We start from the raw sequence: 23,004 nt of genomic DNA, 5'->3' as shown, positions 1-23,004 counted from the left end.
TTAAATGTTTCATTCTGACTTTTCTAAGATTTTAAATTTTGATAAAACACATGCATATTTTATAACAACAGCCACACACATACACACCTTTGGGACCTAAGAGATGAAACTGACTTTAAAATACTCAGCAGTTTAAAATGACACCAAAGTCAGTGAGTGACTTAGAGTGAAGACATACACCGTAAGGAAGGCAGGGAGAGCGAAAGAGCCTTACAGGGTATTAACCGCAAATCTCTCAGCAGCCTGTCTGCTGCCTCGTCCTTTCTGGTATGTCAACAATCCAGAATTCTCCAGGGAACTGGGGCTAAGGGCAGTAACATCAGGTCACTCTTTCCAGATCAGCACTGTTTCAGCATTGCTGGGTTTCTGCACCTCAGACAGGACAAGGACATAAGGAAAATGAAAAAGCAGTACAGTCACCCAGAGTCCCAGACACCTTCAAAGTGCTTCGGTTAAACAGGTGGGAGTCACCTCTGTCACTGCTCCAGGGTACATGGGAGCTGACTTCCTTTCAGAGTAGGGGTCTGATACTTTACCCTCGCCTAAGCTGCACTTCTGTGTAGCCTGCCAAAGAGCTCTGTTGTAATCAAAAATAGCTCGGAGCTTTATCCCTTAGTTGGAAGAACTGTTCAGCTGAACAGAAGCACCAAGGCTGTGCCTTTGTTCTCCCACGTCACTCGGCTACGCTATTCACACTCACCTCTTCTACAGTAACACATCTCCAGCTTACTTCAGTGCACAATCCTAACACATTTCTGAGATTGAACAACCCTAGTTTCAGAGTATGGGGTTGGGGTGAGGAGCGAGTATCACAGTTCCTCCAGATTTTCAAAATTCTGTTTAGCATTGAATGCTCTATGACACCCTTGCTGTTTTCTGGGTATTTAGGGCTTTTGATTCAGGACTGCGTTTCCTTGGGTTTAAACTTCCTGTTACCAATGTGTGTTTAATTCAGCACCTGAATGACGCCCCTTGATAAAGAACACATTCAGTGGCAGTGGTCGAATTAACCAAACAGCTCCTGTATTATTTCATAGAGAGGAGACACCAATTTTGTGCGGCTTGGACCCTCATCATACAACTGTTGACAGACCTATGCCTCCCATTTGAAACGGATCACCTTATCCAGCTCATCTACCTTTCCAATTTCATTTAAGGACATAGTGAAATGGAGACACGAGATTGGAGATGACAGTCTGCTGTATAATAGTTGCTTATCAAAGCTCCCCAGTTCTCCTGCCAAACTGGACCCCACCCCCGCCCCGTCTCTTTACTAGTTGATGCCCGCTTGTTATTCTGGGCTGGCCACCCTTACAGGATAAGTAAGAAGGCTTTTAGTTCCAGGCTAGCACTGGGCATGAGACTGTTAACACTACAGGATGCAATGGCAGGATTAGCCAGTATCAGCCAGGCACTGGCTCAGTCATCCTGGAGTCCTGCGCCACATTCCTGACCCTAAATTTTGTTTTTGGGTTTTTTTTTTTTTTTCTCACCAGGACTAAAGCCGTTCTTTCCTGTGTAAACCTTCCCATGCTCTTAGAACGTCCTTAGTTTTCCTTAGCTTCATTACAGGGAAGCTTGGTTTCCAAGTAATCACTCTGTGTTTGTAATCAAACACTTAATGCTGTAATTAATGATCAGTTTAAAACTCCACATTTTGGCTTTTATATACCACCTCTGCTACTTTCTACCTGGAATCTTGGTTTATTTATTTGCTCAGTTCCTACTCTAAGCTTGGATCCACAGAAAACCCAGGTGGTTCATGGCTGCAATCCTAGCACATGGAAGGCAGAGACAGGAAGTTGGAGGGTGTATCTTAAAAATCATATCTATATCTACATATATGAAAAGAGAAAGAAAAAACCAATTCACAGCTCATTTTAAAAAGGCAATATAAGGTGCGAACCATACAACCTAATGAGGGACATTATAGGCATTCAGTTACATGAGCTTACAATCATTAGACACCTCTTTACTCTTCAAGTATGCAAACATCAACTGCCTTAACCTTTAGACAAACTAAAGAGTACAGCCTCCCAGACTCTGCTACTTGGAATCCACACGTTGGCACAGAAGCATTATTCCTAATGGTAACCACCTTTGCCAGAGCTTCTGATGATCTTTCTGATCGACCACACTTCTGTCAACTAGTCTGTGTGGTGGGGGTTGATTTTTTTTTTTTAACGAGGACGATTCTGCACCCACGCATCTGTTGGTGCTGGTGCTGGTGCTGGTGTGTGGGTGTGAGGTGGGCAGGCGGAGCTACCTTCAGCCTGGCCAAAGTCTCCTTCCTCCTCCTTATCCTCCGCAGGGTGTTGAGGTTGCTCCCAGGCCCAAAGCCGACTCGCCCAGTTTGTTCAGTCGCAGATCAAATACTCACTGCAGATACAGAGTGGAGCACTCCTCTAAGTACTTGGGAGAGGTAACCTCAATTTAGAGGATAGAGGAGCCGCACGGCTTTCAGGGTTTGGTTTCTATCTAAAAATATTTACGGAGAGTCCTAAACTCTAAAACAGCTAAATAAAAGCCAAAAGCGCTTTTCTCCAGAACAATCTCACATACCAAAGTCTGCATAAAATTTCAAAGTGCTTTTAGAATCTCGGCTAGAACTCGGACCGATCGAATTCATTAATACGGACAATTGTGTAATTAACATTCGAATACGGTAGACCAGAACCAAAGGTTAAGGAGGAAGCGTGTTCGAAAGCGACCAACCACGAGTCCGAAAAGGGAAGGTGAGCAACAGGTGGGCGGGCGGACACAAGTCCGCACTGCTGAGAGCCACGACTAACACCGCGGGTGGGGCTCGACTTACCGCCGACTACAGAGCTCCGGCCCCGGCGAGCCAGGGTTTGCTGCACCTGCTCCTGGATCCGCTGGCTCCGGGCCACCGGGTCGCCGCGGCCGCTGCTGCCCGCTAGCCTCAGCCTGGCCTCGGAGGGCAAGGCCAGGCTGGAGCTGTCCAGGTGACCCAGGATCTGCTGGCCCAGCACGGTCCGGATGTAACCACACTCGCCCAGTGAGCCTGGGATCGCCATGGCGTCCGCAAGGTGACCAGGAAAGGACTGCCAGGACCTGCCCGCAGAGCCGCAGAGGCGCAGGGACTGGCCGCAAACCCCGCCCTGCCCCGCCGCAAGCTCCGCCTCGCCCCACCCCGCCCCGCCCCGCCCCGCCCCGCCCCGCAGGGACCCAGGCCCGCAGGGGACAGAGGCGTGGCTCCTGCAAAGCCGGCGCGCTCAGGCCCTGGTCGAGCACGTCCTCCGAAGCCCCACGTACACTGGGCTCCCGAAGGATTGTGGGAGGAGCTGCCCTTAGGACAGGTGCAGCTGGGAGTTTCTCGGGCTGTGAGTAGCACTTCTAGTTAATTAGGGTCAGTTACACTGTTTCAAATGTTCACAGACTATGAAAGATGTATGAAATAGAAGTATTCAAAAAGTCTTTTTTTTTTTAATCCTTAGTACTTCAGGATGCCGAGCTTTTTGCACAGATGGAGCCCCAGAAACATATGTTCTCCCTCAGTGAAAGCCTCTGCTTGCACTTGCAAATACACAAATTGTACCCAGTGCGCTCTTGTCCACCCACTTCCTTCTTAAGGAACATGCCCACACAGAGAAACTCCAATAAGAGGCCCAGAGAAAAGATGACTTTTAATACATATGTTAATAGCTCTTCTAATGTTGAGTAAGCCCTCTTTATGACAAGCTCTTTGTAGGGAACTCATGGAAGAGGGCTCTCACTTAAATCTGCAATTTGTTGAGTTTATCATGCTTTTAGTTGAGTTCTGAGAACAAGAGCTAAGCTCAACAGGAGGGTCCTTGACCTTACGGTTAACAACTGATGCTGCTTGGGAGAAAAGAAAAGCATCTATGCTAGTTATCAAGTGAGGTCTTTTCCTTGGGTTGCTAGGGTTTGTACCTTCGTTGGAATGGTTAGGGAACACAGCCTCTCTCCTCCCCAGGTTCCTAACTATACAATCAATGTACAGCTTCCTGCTTTACCTAAGCATCAAGGAAGTGAGGAGGAAATCAAGGACTAGTCACCCTTTCCCAACAGACCACACGGTCAAAGGTCATGAGGAAAGCTCTGGAGGTAGGAGTCATGAGAAAGAACAGCAGGCCTTGGAAACACCAAGTGGAGGACCAAAAGCAGTGTTCTGTATATTTTTATATGTCAATTTCCTGTCCGTAATGGGAATAATAAATGTACCTACATATAGTGTTGCTGTGATCACTAAACAAAGAGTTGTATGTAAGTGTTCAACAGGCCTTAGAAGTCCATTCTGGAATCTCTGACTTTCTTCAGATCTTTATCATAGATCTTCATCTTACTTAAATGTTACTTTTTCACAAGCACTCCGTGCACGCACACACACACACACACACACACACTCTCACACACACACACACACTCACACACACACACACACTTTCACACACACACTCTCATACACACTCTCATACACACACACACACACATTCACTGTTTCTTGAAACATTTTTTCCATAGCTTTTATTTTAATCACTTGTTCTGGTGATTTGAAACAAAAACCCTCGTAGAATCATATATTTGGATGTTTGGTCTATAGTTTAGTGAAACTATTTGAGAAGGAGTAGGAGATACAGCCTTGTTGGAGATGTGCCACTGGGGGATAGGCTTTGAGATTTCAAAAGCCCATACCTGAACCACTTTCTCCCCCCTCTCTCCTCCCTGCCTCCACCCCCTCCTTCTCTCCCACCCGCCTCTCTGCCTGCAACTTGTGGATCAGATGCGAGCCCTTAGCTGGTTCTACCTGGCCATGCCTGCCTTGGTGCTTATGGACTAGCTCTCTGGAACTGAGCAAACCCCGCATTTGAATGCTTTCTTTTAAAGGTTGCCTTGCTTGTGGTGTTTTCTCACAGTAATAGACTAGTAACCAGGGCAGAAGTACCTCATGTTTTACTTGTTAATTACTTCCTTACTGGAATATAAGTTCCAAAACAGGTACTTTCTGTCCATTGCTGTTCTCCAGGACCAAGTAAGTAGGTTTACATCAAATAAATGGAGCAAACACAAGAGCATGCAGTATTTTCCAGGGCACGTACTGAATATAAAAAACTGTTAGTGTAGTTGGTTATGTTTTCAAATTGTTTATGTTTCCTGTAGTAACTTGCTACCCAAAGTCACATAAACATCAGTGCAACTCAGTAGCTCTTTAATCATCCATAGAGGTAAAAAAAATAAATAAATAAATTAAAATAAATCAATGCAATACTTTTAAATTTGAATACCCTCAGGGATTCAGTAAAAGAGTCCTTTTTGAACTAAGATAAGCATACAAGCTTCTACGAAGCACTTTTGAAAGCCAGAATCTGCTGCAGGAGTAAGGGCTTAAAGACAGGGAGAGGAGGTATTCAGACTCTGGCACCGTGAGCTGAACCGTATTGTGGATATTTTATCCTGACACGGTTCAGTTCCTATCCTAGTCTGCTTTCTGAGAAAAGACTTATTGTTTCCTAAATTATGAGCAATCTCTGAGGTAGCTGTTGTAGGTAGCGTCTTCCTAAGAAACTGAAGCATGGAAACAGTACCGTGAATCCTTTGCTATCTGGCTGTTCTGTGAACTGCAACCTTTTCTGTTTCGGTTCAGTTTTGAAAACTTGTCTTATTTCTCTTGACTTTCAATAAAATATGATTTTATCCGCTAACTAAACATTTTAATTTAGAAGGCATATTACATTAGCCAACAATAATTCAATAGGAATTTACTCAATATTTATTTATTTATATGTCTCTTTTTGTTTACTTTACATCCTAATCACATCTTCCCCTCCCTCTTCTCTTCTCCAATACCTCCTCCTCATCTCCCCACCACGCACCGTTTTCCTGTGGAGGCCTGCCGTGGATATCAACCTGCCTTGGCATACCAAGTGGCAGTAAGACTAGGCACATCTTCTATTGCGGCCAGGCAAGAACATAGTTAGGGGAAATGGATCAAAGGCAGGCAACTGAGTCAGAGACAGCACCTGATCCTACTGTTAGGACGAAGCTGAAGCTGCACAACTATTAGTTATGTATGGCCTAGGTCCATCCCAAGCATGTTGTCTGTCTGATGGTTCAGTTTCTATGGGCCATTATGGCTCCAGATTAGTTGGTTCTATCCATTTTCTTGAGGTGTCCTTGACCTCAATGGCTGCCTCAATCCTTCTCCCGCCTCTTCCACAGGATTCCCCAGACTCCCACTAATGTTTGACTGTGGGTCTTTGTAGCTGTCTCCATTAGTTGCTGGGTGAAGTCTCTCAGATAACAGTTATGCTAGCCTCCTATGTCCAAGTACAACAAAATATCATTAATAATGTTAGGGGTGGGCTCTCTCTCATGGCATAAGTCTCAAGCTGGACGTCATTGGTTGGCCTTTCCCTCGATTTCTGCTTCATCTTTACCCCTGTGTATCTTGTAGGCAGGACAAATTGTGGGTCTCAGGTTTTGTGGCTGGTTTGGTGTCCCAGTCCCTCCACTGGAAGTCTTTTCTGATTATAGGAGACGACTGGTTCAGATTCCATATTCCTATGGGAGTCTTGCTAGGCTCACCCTCATGAATTCCAGAGAGTTTCCATTAGCCTAGATTTCTAGCTCACCCCAGAGATGCCTCCCCAATGCCACGTTTTTCTCCCTATACCCTATACCTCTTCCCACTTCATCCCTCCTCCTACCCTTCGCGCTCCCCTAGTTTCCTCCCTCCCTCTGCCCTCAATGCCTCTTCTACTTCCCCTTCTCTGTGAGGTTCAAGCAACCCCTGTTGTGCCCTCCTTGTTACTCAGCTTCTTTGGTCTGTGGATTGTAGTGTGGTTATCTTGTAGTTTATGGCTTCTTATAAATGAGAACATACCATGCTTGTCTTTCTGGGTTAACTCACTCACGATGGTCCTTTCTAGTTCTATCCATTTGCCTGCAAGTTTCATGCTGTTATTGTTTTTAATAGCTAAGTAATATTTCATTTTGTAAAGGTACCACATTTTCTTTATCCATTCTTCCCTTGAGGGATGATTAGGTTGTATCCAGTTTCTGGCTATTACAAATAAAGCTGCTATGAATAAAATTGAGCAAGTGTCTGTGGTATGGTGGATCACCTTTTGGCGTATATACCCAGGAGCGGGATGACTGGGTCTTCAGGTAGAACTCTTCCCGGTTTTCTGAGAAACCACCGAATTGATTTCCAAAGTGGTTGTACAAGATTTTGCTCCGAGCAGCAATGGAGGAGTGTTTCCCTAGCTCTACGTCCTCACCAGCATGTGTCGTCACTTGAGTTTTTTTTTTATCTTGGTCATTCTGATGGTGTAAGGTGGAATTTCAGGTTTACATTTCCCTGATGATTATCTTTAAGTGTTTCTCGGCTATTTGAGATTCTTCTATTGAGACTTCTCCATTTAGATCTGTACCCCATTTTTTAATTGGGTTATTTGGTTTGTTGGTGTCTTAATTTCTTGAGTTCTTTATATATTTTGGATATTAGCCCTCTATTCTTTCTCAACTTCCTTTTGATTATGGTGTTTCATCACAGCAATAACCCTAAGACAAAGATGTTGCTGTAAAATTATAAAAAAAAATGCTGTATTTTTATCCCGCACTAGATCCCACTCTGTAGTGTCCCAAGATATCTCGTAGATATCTTTATCTCAGTCAGCAAAGCGTCTCACCTGCTCTGCTCCACCCATATCACACTGCCGATGGCTTCTCTCTGAGCCTGGCAGCAATCTCTCTACTCATCTAGTTCCTAAGGCAGGTGCCACCATGACAGAAATATACATCCCAATTCTGTGGCAACTTAGTGTCTCTGGCTGCCATACACTCTCTTAAACTTAAATTGCCACATGAAAGAACACACAACACAATAACCTCTGATCCAATTGATAAGATATAACGGCCCACCTAGACCCACAAATTCCTGTACACATCCATCCCTTAAGAATATTCATAACAACCTGTAAATACACAGAGTGGAATCTTAATGTCAGCCCCCATGTTCTCTCTGCTGCTTCCCCTGCCTCTCTCTAGTCTCCTTCTCCCTCTAAAACTTTTCTCCCGCCCATCCTTTCTTCTCGTCCAATGACAGGCCTCACTCTATCTTGTACCTGCCTATACCCGCGTGATGACATCATCCCACACAAGGACCAAGTATTTATGACCTAGGGGAGAGCTTCACGTCTTTCCAGATATTTTCTGAAAATCCAAAGCAAGACTATTAACTTAGTTTTCAGTGATATTCTCTGACCTTACTCTTACCTCATCTACAGCTTTACCTCATCAGTTATGACCCCTTTCCTCGGGAAGCACCTGCCTTGGAACCCTGTGGGAACAGTAGCTTCAGACTTTACAATAGTATAATTGTGTTTTAATTATATTGTAATTATATAACAATATAATGATTGTAAAGGCCACGAAGTGTGATTAACACTTAGATAAATCCAAATAAGCTGCCTAGTGTCCTTTTTTGAATACCTTTCTTTCTCTTGACTCTTGTTATTAAAATATATAGTAAAATATACTTTTCAAACTTTTCTCTTTATTACATTCATTTATTACTTATTTATTTGGATGTGTGCCTGAATCCTTATGGTGGTTTGAATGAGAATGGCCCCTATGAGCCATTATATTTGAATGCTTGATACCCAGTTTGGTGGGACTATTTGGGAAGGATTATGAGGTTTAGCTTCATTGGAGGAGATGTGTCCTTGAGGGTGGGCTTTGAGATTTAAAAATCCTACACCGTTCCCAGTTAGATCTTTTGTGGCTGTTGTTTTAATATGTAAGTTCTCAGCACTGTGCCTGCTACCTGTGGCCATGCTCCCTGCCATGATGGTCACGGACAACCCTCAGAAACGATGAACTCCAATTAAATACTTTCTTTTATAAGCTTCCCTGGTCATGTTATCTCTTCGATAGAAAATAGAAAAATAACTAAGACAACCCTAAAATTGTAAAGGCACTCACTATTGTCTTTACTTTCTGTGATGCTGATAGCCTCACACTGGAGAATGGCTGGTCTTTTCTTTTGCACTGTGTTGCCAGTTTGCCTTCTCTCTTTATAAGGATATATCTGTTCAATTCCGTAGTCTCACTAGATAAGGAAGAGGATTCTACAACTTTCAAGGCTGTCCTGGTTGGGTTTTTTTTGTTTTTTTTTGTTTTTTTTTTTGTTTTTTTTTGTTTTTTTGTCAATTTGATGCAAGCTAGAGTAATCTGGGAATCTCTACAGAAGAAAAGGCCCCATCATATTAGCCTACAGTCAGTTTTGTGCAGCAATTTCTTGATTAATGAGTGATGCGGGGAAGGACCTAGCCACCATGAGGTGCCATCGCTGGACAGGTCATCTTGGGAGGTGTAAAAGGTAGCTGAATATGAGTCTGAGGGGCAAGCTGTAGAAAGCACAAGGCCACAGAGAAGCACTGGGGAAACTAGGGATGTTAAACATGCAGGGCTCTCTCTTCAATGGAAGAGGAGCATAACCTGTTTTCTTCCAAGAAGACTGGGAATGGAGGTACTAATAGTCTGGTGACCTGTGCGGTCTATGGGTCAGGCCACATGTGACGCCCCTAGATTCTTCCTCCATAGACCTTTATATTGAGCATTGCTTCTCAGTCAGTAGATGGGAGAGTCTCATGTACTTCACAGTAGAACAGAGCCTAGAACAGAGCCTAGATGACCTCTGGGTTCTCTGTAAGGCCAGGGCATACCTGGCTCCCTTAGTCATTCTCCTTAGACCATTTTCTTGAGCATTGTTTCTCAGTCTGTAGTATTCACTTTTATGGAAGAGATCAGATGTTCTTTGCAAAGAATTTTGATGTAGTCATGCTTTGAGCTGGTGTTGTATACACACACACACACACACACACACACACACACACACAGAGGCAGGCCAGTAAGCAGCATTCTCCTGTTGTCTCCAAGTCTCTACCTTGAATTCCTGCCCTGGCTTCCAGTGATACACATAATGGGGAAGTGTATACCAGATAAATCCTTTCTATCCCACGTTTATCACAGCTGTAGAAAAACGAACCATGAAAAAGGCTGAAACAAGTTTAGATTCATGTGTTCTTATGTCAAAACAATAACCTAGTTGTTATTTGTATCCATGTCTTTAAACTTTGCACTGTCTTACTCAGGATGAGGATGTCCCCAGCGATGTCTGGAGGAAAGAATGGGTACTAGAGTTTTAGAAAATGTCCGATGCCCCAATGGCTACATGGGTGGGTTCATGGCATCTGATCCAGGTAAAGGACTCAGCTTCAGTTATCCCAGTTGTGGTGGGTTGAATTAGGATGATCCCATGAGGTCGTTTATAAATACTTCCTTTTTGAGTTGGTGGAACTGTTTGGGAAGGATTGGGGTGTGTGGCCTTGTTAGAAGGACTGTGGCATTTGGGGCAGGTTTGATATTTCAAAATACTTGCACCATTTCCATGTCTCTTCTCTGCCTTGTTGTTGTGTCTCAAAATACTAGCTCTAAGCTATTCCTTTGCTGCACCATCATGGAGTCTACGCTACTGAAACAATAAATCCCAAATAAGCTATTTCTTCTATAAGTTGTCTTGGTCATCATGTTTTATCCTAGTAATAGAAAAATAACTAAGATACCATGTTTATACTGGACACACGGGCAGTGTCTCCCCAGGGTATGAGTATTCCAAATCATATTCTTTTTTTTTACATATATATTAAGCACTGAGAATATAGCTTGGTCTCACTACAAATTACAAAATAAAAAGTTTTGACCTGGGGTTGGCCTGCAGTCTCAATAGGTAAGAGGGTTGGCTGCTCTTCTACAAGACCAAGGTCAATTCCAAGCACACGATGGCTAACAAACATCTGTAACTCCAATGGCAGGAGACCTGACACAGTCTTCTGGGCAGCAGGCATGCAGTTGGTGCACAGATATGCATGCAAGCAAAGTGTTCATACACACACAAAATAAAAATTTAAAACGTTTAAAGAGGTGACACTGGACAGGTGTTTCCCCCTCTTGCTCATAAGACAGAGGTCTCAACTCTACACAATAAGCCTCTGCCTTTTCTCTTTATATCCTTGAGCCTTTCTTATATTTCAAATAGATAGAGGTATAAGCTTTAAACTTCATGGGTCTTTATAACCTGGTTATAGCTATAGCTTGATCTGGCTTAACTGAGTCACCTCTATTCGTTGTAATTATTTTCATGTAATTGTGGTTTTGTGTCAATTTGTATCCTAAGAGAAAACTGAGTAACAAAATGTGTGACCATTTCAGTTTTAGACATTTGTCAAAATGCCACTCCTCCCTATTTCCTTGCTATATGAGAATGTATATTGTATGCAAATATTCCTGCTACATGTAAAGGTCTTTAATTTTCCCCACTTCCACCTTAATCACTCATGAGTCCTATTGTCTTCTCCAGTTTCTCCCTTAAAATATTTTTTCTTCTCATGGGTACTTATATGACCTATATTTGACATATATTTTTACCTACAAACACATAACTAACAATTAGAATCTAAGATGTATATAGGACAGAGAATACATGGTATGTATCATTTTGGGACTAGCCTAATGCCTAGTATAATCTTCACACTTCCAATCATTTTCCTGCAAATTTCATTTTTTAAACAAATAAATAAAAATTCCACCACACTTACATGCATGCATATTCTCATTATCAGTTTATCTATTAATGGGTGAGCCATGCATTAGTTACTTTTCTATTACTGTGATAAAACACCAACCAAGACCACTTATATAAGAAAGCATTTAGGGCTGGAGACATGACTCAGCGATTAAGAGCACCCACTACTCTTCCAGAGGTCCTGAGTTCAATTCCCAGCAACCACATGGTGGCTCACAACCATCTGTAAAGAGATCTGATGCCCTCTTCTGGTGTGTCTGAAGACAGCTACAGTGTACTTATATATAATAAATGAATAAATCTTAAAAAAAAAAAAAGAAAGAAAGAAAGCATTTAATTGGGCTCATGGGTTAGAGTCCGTGGTGGCATCAGGAAAACCTGAGTTCACATCTTGAGCCACCAGGAGGCAGAGAGCATTCCAGGAATGGTATGAATCTTTTTCTCTTAGTTCAGGCTTTAGGGCTGTGAACAGACAACATGATCATGGCAACTCTTATAAAGGCAAACATTTAATTACACCTGGCTTACAGGTTCAGAGGCTTAGTCCGTTATCATCAGGGCGAGAGGCACGCAGGCAAACATGGTGCTGGACCAGGAGCTGAAAGTTTTCTATTTTGATCTGCAGGCAGCAAGGAGGAGACTATCTACCTCATTGTATACCTTGAGCATATCTGATCTCAAAGCACTGCCTCCATAGTAACACACTTCTTCTAACAAGGCTCACCTCCCCCAAAAAGGCCACACCTCCTAATAGTGCCACTCCCTATGTCCAAGCATACAAAGTCATGGATTTATGAGGGCTATGCCTATTCAAACTATCACACATTCGAAGCACCAAGCCTGCCTCCAGTGGCACACCTCCAACAAGGCCACACCTCTTAATCCTTCCCAAACAGTTTTGCCAAGTAGATCCTGTGAGGCCATTCTTACTCATACTATCACAGCTTATTCCATTTCCTTGCTATTGTGAAAAGAACAGCGGTAGACACTGGTGTCCAAGAATCTATGAAGTAGTATGTAGACTCCTTTTGGTATAAACCCAAGAGTGGTATAAGTGGATGTCCTAGTCAGGGTTTCGTTCCTGTGATAAAGACCATGACCGAAAGCCATTTGAGGAGGGAAAGCTTTATTTCATCTTATATACCTACCACTGAGGTATATGAACTCAATGTAGAAACACGAAGGCAATAAGTGCTTCTTACTGGCTTGCGTCTCCTGTCCTGCTCCACCCTTTTTCTTATACTGTGAGGACCACCTGCCCAGGAGTTAAACCATTCATTATAGAGTACTGGGCCTTCCCATATCAGTTACTCATTAATCCTTAATAAAGAAAACGCCCTAGACTTGCCTATGAGCAACCTTTGTTGGAGGCATTTTTTCAATTGATGTTTCTCTTCCATGATTCTTCTAGCTTCCAAGATCTTGTCAAACCAACAGAAAAGTCAACCAGGACACCGGATTACGTGGTAGTTCTATGGTTAGTTTTTGAGAAAGCACAATAAAAATTTCCACTGTGGTTCTAGCAGTCTGCACCCCCACTCGAAATAGATAAGGCTCTCCTTTCCCTACATCATCTCCATTATTTGCTGTCATTTCTTTTTTGATGGTGTTTTGGGAGCATAGCGCAAAGGTCCTATGCCCACAGATCTTCAGAGAAACCAGGAACGTTAGGCCCAGAGGATGTCTCTCCGATGGGAAAGGTGTAAGAAAGCTGGGACTTGGGAGGAATGAACAGCCTGGTGACCCCCATTGTCTGTTGAGCCAGACCATATCAAGCTTCTGCCAGCAGAACTGGAGGTAGCGTGTCATCCACATGACATCGACAGCCAGGGCCTCCCAAGTTCCCCCAACTAGGACCAGAGACACCTAATAGTCTAAATACCCTTACGTGTACAGCCAGAGGCTCCTTCAAGCTCCCACAACCACGACCAGAGGTGACTAATGGCTCAAATGACTCTGTGCTGTCTGTATGACCAAGACCAGGCCAGAGCCTTCCCTAGGCCCTTAAGCTACACAGGTAGCCCTATCTCTAGAACCATCTTCTTGGAGGAAATGACGTGGACTCTAAGTCAAATTTTCATGTAATTAGGCTGGCTTATGCACCAGGGTTTGTATTACACCAGGAAACTTTCCCCAAATCATACCGTTTAAATTTGTTGGGAATAAACTGCCTGAGATCAGACTCTTTAGAAGTCTTGATCCAGGTTGATGAAGTCAATCTAAATTGAGTTTCAGTCTTATATCTTTGCTGTTTGCTGCCTGGACACTTGCCTAGACACCCCCCCCCCTCTAGTGGTGGCCATGTGGGCTAGTTTTGTTTCAATTTGACACAAGTTAGAATGATTTGTGTTTTATTTAGTGTTTTATTACTGTGGAGATAACACCAGGACAATGGAAACTCTTATAAAGAGAAATGTCAAATTGGGGCTTACAGTTTCAGAGCTTTTTTTTCATTATCATCCTGGAGGGAAGCATGGCGGATGCCCCAGGGGCAGCCCGCAGAAGGAGACCGTGTGCCACACTGGATATAGCTTAAGCATAGAAGTCCCACAGTGACACACTTCCTCCAACAAGGCCACACCTCCCAATTATGCCATTTCCTATGGGCCAGACAGTCACAAATGAGTCTATAGGGGCCATATTTATTCAAACCACTGCAATTTGGAGTGGAAACCCCAGTTAAGAGTGTCCCCGACGGACTGGCCTGTTAGTAAGCCCGTGGGGCATTTTCTTGATTGACGTTTGGTGTGGGAAGGCTCAGGTGACTGTGGGCAATGGCATCCCTCAACTGGTGGTCCTGGGTGTTACAAGAAAATAGGTGGAAAAAGCCACGAAGAAAAGGCAAGCCAGTAAACTACACTCTTCCATGGCCTCTGCTTCATTTCCTACCTCCAGGTTTCTATCCTGGCTTCCCTCAGTGAAGGAATTATAAGTTATAAAGCAAAACCAAACAAACACAAGGAAAAGTGTTGGAGTGCTGTTTGTGCACCGTGTGAAGATGCGTCTCTGTCCTTCCTTGCCTGCCTAAGGCGCCGTCTAATTGGTTAAATAAAGAGCTGCGTAGCATAAGCTGAGCAGGAGAGGATAAGGCAGGACTTCAAGCCCGGAGAGTGAGAGACGCACTCAGACAGGAGGAGAGGAATCGCTGTCCGCTGTCCAGATCTGAAGGAAAAAGGAGGAGCCAGAGCAAGACTACGATGGCAGGTAAAAGGGTCACGTAGCTAGGAAGTGGGCCAGGCCAGCAGCATTGCTTTAGAATACTTCAGTCCCAGCTTAGTGCCTGAAGCCTTTTTTTTTTTTTTTTTTTTTTTTGAGGGTGCAGCGTAATTTATTGATGGTATTAAAGAGAGAAGGGAGGGCTCCATAGGCCCCTCTATTGTTATGGGGTCTGGGATGGAATTGTGAGGAGATGCTCAGTGTTGGGGGCTGAGTTGGGATGGGATTCCTCAGCCACTGAGGGCCTCTCTCTTGCTCTCAGTGTCCTTGCTGGGCTGGGGTGGGTGGTCCAGGGTTTCTTACTCCTTGGAGGCTATGTAGGCCATGAGGTCCACCACCCTGTTGCTGTAGCCGTATTCATTGTCATACCAGGAAATGAGCTTTACAAAGTTGTCGTTGAGAGCAATGCCAGCCCCAGCATCAAAAGTGGAAGAGTGGGAGTTGCTGTTGAAGTCGCAGGAGACAACCTGGTCCTCAGTGTAGCCCAGGATGCCCTTTAATGGGCCCTCAGACGCCTGCTTCACCACCTTCTTGATGTCATCATACTTGGCAGGTTTCTCCAGGCAGCATGTCAGATCCACAACGGATACACTGGGGGTAGGAACATGGAAGGCCATGCCAGTGATCTTCCCATGCAGCTCTGGGATGACCTTGCCCACAGCCTTGGCAGCACCAGTGGATGCAGGGATGATGTTCTGGGCTGCCCCACGGCCATCACACCACAGCTTTCCAGAGGGGCCATCCACAGTCTTCTGAGTGGCTGTGATGGCATGGACTGTGGTCATGAGCCCTTCCACGATGCCAAAGTTGTCATGGATGACTGAAGCTTTTAATAAATATACCAGGTCTCCGTGTCGTAAAGCCCATACGTCTACATTTGGCAACCACCGCCTGGCACAGAATCCAAGCTTAGACAAAAGATTCAGAAATTAGAAATTAGAAACATTTCCCAAGCAACCACAGTTTTTCAGAGTTTCCAACTGGTATCTGCAGGCAAAACGGAGCAGAAGTGAAACCTAGTAGCCACGTGGAGCCCGAGGCTAGCCAGCACCGAGAGCAGAAGCTGCTGCTGCTGATCACAATTTCCAAGTCAAAGGATGAGGCTGTGTGGTCACTGAGTGCAGGAAGCCAAGATCCTGAAGTCCTGAATACAGAGGAACCTCTGAGCTACTACAGTAATTAGTGGTCCTTAAAAATGAGAGTTTATATAAGCTTAGCTACAGAGATAAATACTAAGTGTGGAAGCAGAAAAGAAATAAAGTCTCCAAAGGGAGGAGAAAGAAAGAAAATAAGTAAAAATGTTCTACAAATGTGCACAATAAAGTCTCTATAGAAAGGAAAGAGTAAGAGAGATTTAGAAAGAAAATATTTTCCATGTTTATAAAACACTATATTTAGATCCTATATAGTTTTGTTACAATTATAAGTATACAAATCATCATTTTTTAATGATTAAATTTTTATATATCTTTTTAAGGAGAGAGCAGAATAAAGCAGACTTAGAGAAGGAAAAGACTGAAAAATCAATTGCTAGAGTGGAAGTGATAGAAAAAAGTGAAAACTGATTCAGAATAAAGGAGCTTCAGAGGAATCCAATCTAAAGCCTATATCGCCACCTTGTGACCAGATTGCAGAATGGCAGCCTATTAAAGTCCTAGATAAACAGGCTGAATTAAGAATGCAGATTCTGTTTGATGATCTACCTTAGGGCAATGTGGTACAATAGATTAAGTATTATATGTTGTAAAGTTTGTACAATTAAGATATGTACATATGTTAATATATTATACAATAGATACTCAAGATTTTGGTATGTTTCTGCCTTGAGTTCTGAAAAGGTTGACTCTGAGATTGCACATTTGTTAGAGGTGAAAGCTATCTTAGAGATGCCTTTACAAACTGAAGCTGGTGGTACTTTGGTATGTGTATCCATTAGAATACAACAATATTTTAGGCATTGTAGTATGACACGTGTTACTGGCATATCTCACAATCCTGCAGGATAGTCAACTGTAGAAAGGTCTAACAGAACTTTAGAGGAAATGCTGATAAAACGAAAGGGGGATATAGAGATACCCAGAGATAGATTAAATGATGCTTTATTGACTTCAAATTTTGTAAACGACAATAAGACAGATAATACAGCTGCTGAAATGCACCAGATTTTTAGAAAGGACTGCTGAGTTAAATCAGCCTATATAGATATGATAACCTCAGAATGGAAGGCAGGAAATGTGCTGCATCAGGAAAGAGTTTTTGTCTTTGTTTCAACAGGAGAAGAAAAGCTATGGATTGCTTCAAAATTAATAAAGATTAGATTTGACCAAGGAAATCTTGGCTGCAGACACAGAGAGAAAGACCCGGCAGGACTACGAACAGGTGACCTGAATACTGATCCTTCTACTTAGGAGCAGCTCTGAGACATGAAAGTGTCTATTTGTAGCCCATAAATCTGGTTGGCTACGCCATCCTCAGGGCTTATTATTATAGGCTACCCTTTTAAACAGCACAGATGATATTGTATACAGTCCAAACTGACATAGAGAAAGATGCCTTCACCCGCTCAGACAATGAGCTTGTTTGTACACACTGCACATTCCATATGTGTGTCAATGCAAAATCTATGTTACTTTAAAAGTTTATGTTTACAGAGCAAAAGGACCAGACATCAATGGAAACAAGACACACGGCTCAGGAGATCCAGCTCACAGACTGTCTCAACAGCTGTTTCCTCAAAAAGCGTGCATCCAGAACAACTGCAAAACACCTAGGTAAGAAGGTCTAGCCGGAGATGACCACTCTTGGTTAAGGTGGAAACAATTTAAAGGAGGTTAGGTCCAGGGATCTCTTTTTTGTTGTTTTTTTCTTTTCTCTATCCTTCTTTCTCTTGTATCTAGTGTTAGGTGGAAAGGGGGAATAAAGGATACAAAGAAAAAGGAGAGATATAGGAATGAAGGTATAAAAGGATAGATTATTGAATCTATGTAGACTAGAAAGTAACAATCCAAGAATATTTTTACACTGCTGTGGAATTTTGTATATGGATACAAATTTAAGGTTATATTTTTGTTAGGACATATTGTGTATATGATTCAACTCTTGTTTAAGGTAAGATTAAGGTAACCTATTCAACTCATTTAAAAACACAATATGAAGTTCTGGTTCTTGAAAGGTGCTATTGCAGACTATTTAGGATAATTAAGAAATGCAAGCTAATAGTCGATTAAACTTATGGTCATGATACATACTAACTTAGTTAATTACAGAAATAAACTATCATCATCCTGTAAACGTTTTCAAACTTAAGCAGAGAGTGGATAGCTAGAAACAAGCAACATTTGCCCATGAGATATACCATAGATAAATAGGTGATCTTCAGAAACATCAAAGATCTTCAGGACGTGGCATTTAAAAATGTTTTTATTAATAAAAGTCTTTCATAACAGCGAGACACAAGTGCTCCTGTTAGCATCCCTATACTACTCCAAAGAAAATGATGGGCACTGAAGAAACTCCATGTGGAGTTTACTTCAAATGTGGCAAAGCTAGCCACTGGGCAAAAAACAGTCCTTGCTTCGCCTGCAGGCAGCATGCTGTCAAAGCAATGAACAGGCAGGACAGGGAAGAGTTGCTTGCCAGACTTTGCAAGAACGAGGTGAGCAAGTTCTTCATAATTCCTGCTTCAGAGAAAGGTGTGTCACTCGCTGGACCAGAAGGCCAAATGTGGATGCTTCAACCTTGCAGAGGAACCTTGGGAGATGTCCAGGCAGCCAGCTGTCTCTGTCATTTGTGTAGTTATGGAAGCTGCGTGCCTACACTTCTTGTTTACTTAGGTAATATTTATCTTTTTTTAGGTCTCTAATGGAGTTGAAGACTAGATAGTTATAGTGTTGCAATTAAACTAAAGTTTTATAGGATTTAAGAAAATGATTTAAGGTCTAAAAGATATTGATAGATCAGTAAATTTAAGTTATGATAGAAAGTGATTTAAGTATAAAACTCTGAGCTCCCCACGATAGGATAGATAATAGAATACTTTCTCCAAGGTTGCCAAATCAAATGGCTGTTGTGAATGTAGTTTTGCATGGTAGTTTTTATAATTGTTTGTATTATATATGGTTTATTATATAAAATAATGAGAAAGCCTCTTATCAGAGTAAAAGGGAGAAATATTGGAGTGATATTTTTTGTGCACTGTGTGAAGATGTCTCTGCCCTTCTTTGCCTGCCTAAGGCACCTTCTGATTGATTAAAATAAAAGGACTATGGCTTATAGCAAAAGATAGAATACTAAGGTGGGGCTTCTGATCAGAGAGGGGAACTCTGGGACGCAGACAATCCAGTACTGGGGGCATTCGCCACTAAGACCCAGAGGAAGTGGGATGTATGAAACTGAGGAGAGGTAACCAGTCATGTGGCAAAACTTAGATTAGTATATGTGGGACAATTGAGTCATAAGCTATTTGGGAATAAGCCCAAATATAAGGCCAAAACCTTATAAATAAATATAGTCTCCATGTTATTATTTGGGAGCGAGGGCAGGCATAAAAAATTCCAGTTACGGGGGGGTTGGGGATTTAGCTCAGTGGTAGAGTGCTTGCCTAGCAACCGTAAGGCCCTGGGTTCGGTCCCCAGCTCCGAAAAAAAGAAAAAAAAATTCCAGTTACGGAAAAGAAAATTCTTTCCTCCCTAAGTTGCTTTTGGTCATGATGTATTATCACAGCAATATCCACCCCAAGACAGGGTGGGGTAGACTCTCAAAGTCGTTACTTTATTTTATTGTATGTGCATTAGTGTTTTGTCTTCAAGTTTTGTTTTGTCTGTGCAGCATGTGCATGCCTGGTGTCTGTGGAAGCCATTAGAGTGTGTCAGAGACTCTGGAATTGTAGTCACAGATGGTTGTAAGATGTCTTGTGGGTGCTTGGAATCAAACATGCTCCTTTGGAAGAACAGCCAGTGCTCTTAACTGCTGAGTCTCTCCAGCCTTTCTAAGTAGATCTTCCTTTTCCTCTAGTCTTTATTGAAAATAGATTTTTCATATAATATATTCTGATTGTAGTTTCCCTTTCTCCCAATTTCTCCACACATCTTCCATCTCCTCTTAGAAAACAAACAAGCACCTAAAGAATAAATAATAAAATAAAATAAGGTAAAAACTAGACCAAACGGTTTTGCTCTGCATTTAGGAATGGTGAAGTTTTGTTTTCCTATGTTGGGTCATTTTTGTCATTTTTCCACTCAGATATGTGTCTGTTCATTGATTCGCAGATGTTTTCTCATAGCTCTTTAGTTTCTGCAGCTCCTTCACACTCGTTCCTTTACAGTTTCATAATATGCAATGTGCCTCGATCATGGAATCCCTTACTCCCCTCCCATCCCCATCTTCCCTGCTTAGCCTTTTCTTCTGTGCAACAAGGTCAGGCCTATCTTTGTATATTCTTGTAGCCCACTGAATTTAACTAGTGTTGTCTGCATGAACATGCATGGGATTATTTTCTTGTTACCAAAGGCAAGTTACCACACTGGCTATACCATTGATGAATAGGATACCCTCTTCTTAGCAACTATTAACTACCTATTCCCCAGGGGATGATAAGGTGTCTTATGATCCTGCCTTCCATTCATGAAGGAATGTTTATAGACCTAGTCTTGTGCAGGTTGCTCCTGATACTGTGAGTTAATCAGTACAGTGGCCATGCTATAGATAAAAGATACTTTACAGCACCCCCTCCATATTCCAGCTATTACGTTCTTTCTCCCCTCTTCTAGGATGTCCTTGGGACTGAGAACCCAATATCACTTACTCTCAGCATTTGGTCCTATTTTGATTCTCTGCATTCAGACTTTGCTCCTTGTAAAAAGGTGCTTATCTGATGAATATTGAGAGTAACATTAACGCATACATATAAGCAAGTATTTACAATTTGACACCATGTCAACAGGAAAAAGTTTCTACTATTGTGAGGCACCAATTCCTTATGTAGAGAGGCCCACAAATCCAGTGAGAGTGTGCTTGGTTACCTCTATAATAATAATGACTGTTGGCATTTCTAGCCCCAGCCCCACAGTTACCTGGCAGCAGCCAGGTATGCCTGACTCACTATAAAAGGGACTGCTTGCCCCCTCTTTGCTCTCTTCTATCCTCCTCTTGCTCTTGCTCCCTTACTCTTCCCCCTCTCTCTGAGTCCCCCCCCCCTTCATGTGCCCTGTACCGAGACCCTGTATGGTAGCATTGGTAGGAGTTACCTGCCTTCTCTCAGGTTGACAACCTTATGCTCCCTGAAAATGCTTTGACCTTATTGAAGTGGATAGTTATTCTGATTACAAAATTGCCTTTTCCTCCATGTAATGTTTCTGCCAAAACTAACACATGTGCAATTATTGCATGTGTTATCCACCATTATGGTATTCCACATAGCATTGCTTCTGACCAAGGAACCCTCTTCACAGCCAGGCATGTGTGACAGACAGACCATGCTCATGAAATCCATTGGTGTTACCATGCTCTGCACCATCATGAAGCAACTGGCCTAATAGAAAGATGAAATAAAATGGCTTTTAAAGGTACAGTTACAATGCCAACTAGATGGCAGCAGCCAAGAAGGCTGGGGCAGGGTTCCCAGAAGACAGTATACACTTTAAACCAGCATTCAATGCATAGTACAGTTTCTCCTGTAGTCAGAATCCATGGGTCCAGGATTGGATGATAGTTCCATTCACTATCACCCCTAGAGACCCACTAGAAAATTTCCTGCTTCTTGTTCCCTTAAGTTCTTCTGGCTTAGAAGTTTAGGTTCCAGGGGGAAGCATTCCTCCCAGAAAATACAACAAACATTCCACTGGAATGGAAGCTGAGACTTTTCTCTGGCCTCTTTGGACTTCTGATGCTCATAAGCCAACAGGCTAAGAAAGGAATAACAGTGTTATGGAGGGACTGACACAGATTACCAAGGGGAAATTGAGTAGCTTCTCCACACAGAGGTAGGAAAGATTATGTCTGGAGTGCAGGAGTGCCTATAGGGAGCCTCCAGTTGCTACCATGTCCTGTGATTAAGGTCAGTGGAGAACTACAACAGCTTAATCCAAGCAGGATAGCAAAGGGCACAGATCCATCAGGAATGGATGTATAAGTCACTTCTCTAGGATAAGACCTGCTGAGGTACTTGCCAAGGAAATACAGAATGGGTAGTAGAGGAAAGTGGTTATAAATACTAGCTAAGGCTATGTGACAGTTGCAGGAATGAGAATTTTTTTTTTTGGTTCTTTTTTTGGAGCTGGGGACCGAACCCAGGGCCTTTAGAATTATAAATGACATGAGTGTTTCTGCTGTATTCTGTTAATAATGTGTTTATGCAGATAGTTTTCTCATTTCAATTTCTTTGTCATGTGCTGTAGCATCAACTAAGAGAATATTAGTGATTAGCAAATTTAAGCTGATATGTTAAAAGAATATCCCTTAAGGGACATGGCAATATATTTTAAAATTTTATAATACATTTGTGATTATATGTGGGATAGTTATATTAAGCTAGGCATAACTATGACTTGGTTATTGTTTCATTTTTAAATTAACCACAGCATAAGGAGATAATGTGTGTCAAGTCGATAAGAGGTGGAGTTGTGATGGCTGTTGTTGGTTGTGAACTTGACTACATCTGGAATTAACTAAAACCCAAACGTGACTGGGCACACCTGTGAAAATTTTTTTTTCTTAATTGGATCATTTAAAATGGGAAGATCTACTTCTAATCTAGATCTTTTTGAGGTGGGAAGACCCACTTCTAATTTGGCCATATAATCTCCTGGAAGACTATACAAAGGACATGGAAAAGAGACGCTTTCTCTTTTTTCTGCTTTCTCCCATCCTCATTGGCAAGCCCATTCCTTCACTGACAGTAGGGTTTGCTACTTTGGGATTCTGGTTTATACTGAAGATCGGCCGAGATATCCAGCCTTGTGGACTGAACAATTACTGGATTCTTGGATTTTGGGGCATTCTGTACATAGGCAGCTATCGATTAGCAGCAAGTAAGTTATTATAATGACCCTGGCTAATACAATATATATCATCAATATCTCCAATGAAAATGGCAAATTGAGCCATATTTATAGCATTAAATCTGATATCGATCACTTCTTTCCCTTTTAGACAAAATTGAA

The 23,004-nt window shown here is 42.5% G+C and overlaps 1 protein-coding gene across 1 annotated transcript in view; it reads right to left on the bottom strand.

The window, feature by feature from the left end:
• Positions 1-3,121, bottom strand: part of Pkp2 (plakophilin 2) — a 70,630-nt gene extending 67,509 nt beyond the window's left edge. Inside the window, exon 1 of the mRNA XM_032899809.1 lies at positions 2,816-3,121. Within this exon, the coding sequence (XP_032755700.1) occupies positions 2,816-3,038 (223 nt within the window). The 5' untranslated portion in view covers positions 3,039-3,121. The remainder of the gene's footprint in view (positions 1-2,815) is intronic.
• Positions 3,122-23,004: the final 19,883 nt, after the last annotated feature.

This window comes from Rattus rattus, chromosome 4 (assembly GCF_011064425.1).
Source record: "Rattus rattus isolate New Zealand chromosome 4, Rrattus_CSIRO_v1, whole genome shotgun sequence".
NCBI lineage: Eukaryota > Metazoa > Chordata > Mammalia > Rodentia > Muridae > Rattus > Rattus rattus.
This window is presented reverse-complemented; position numbering and strand designations above follow the sequence as displayed.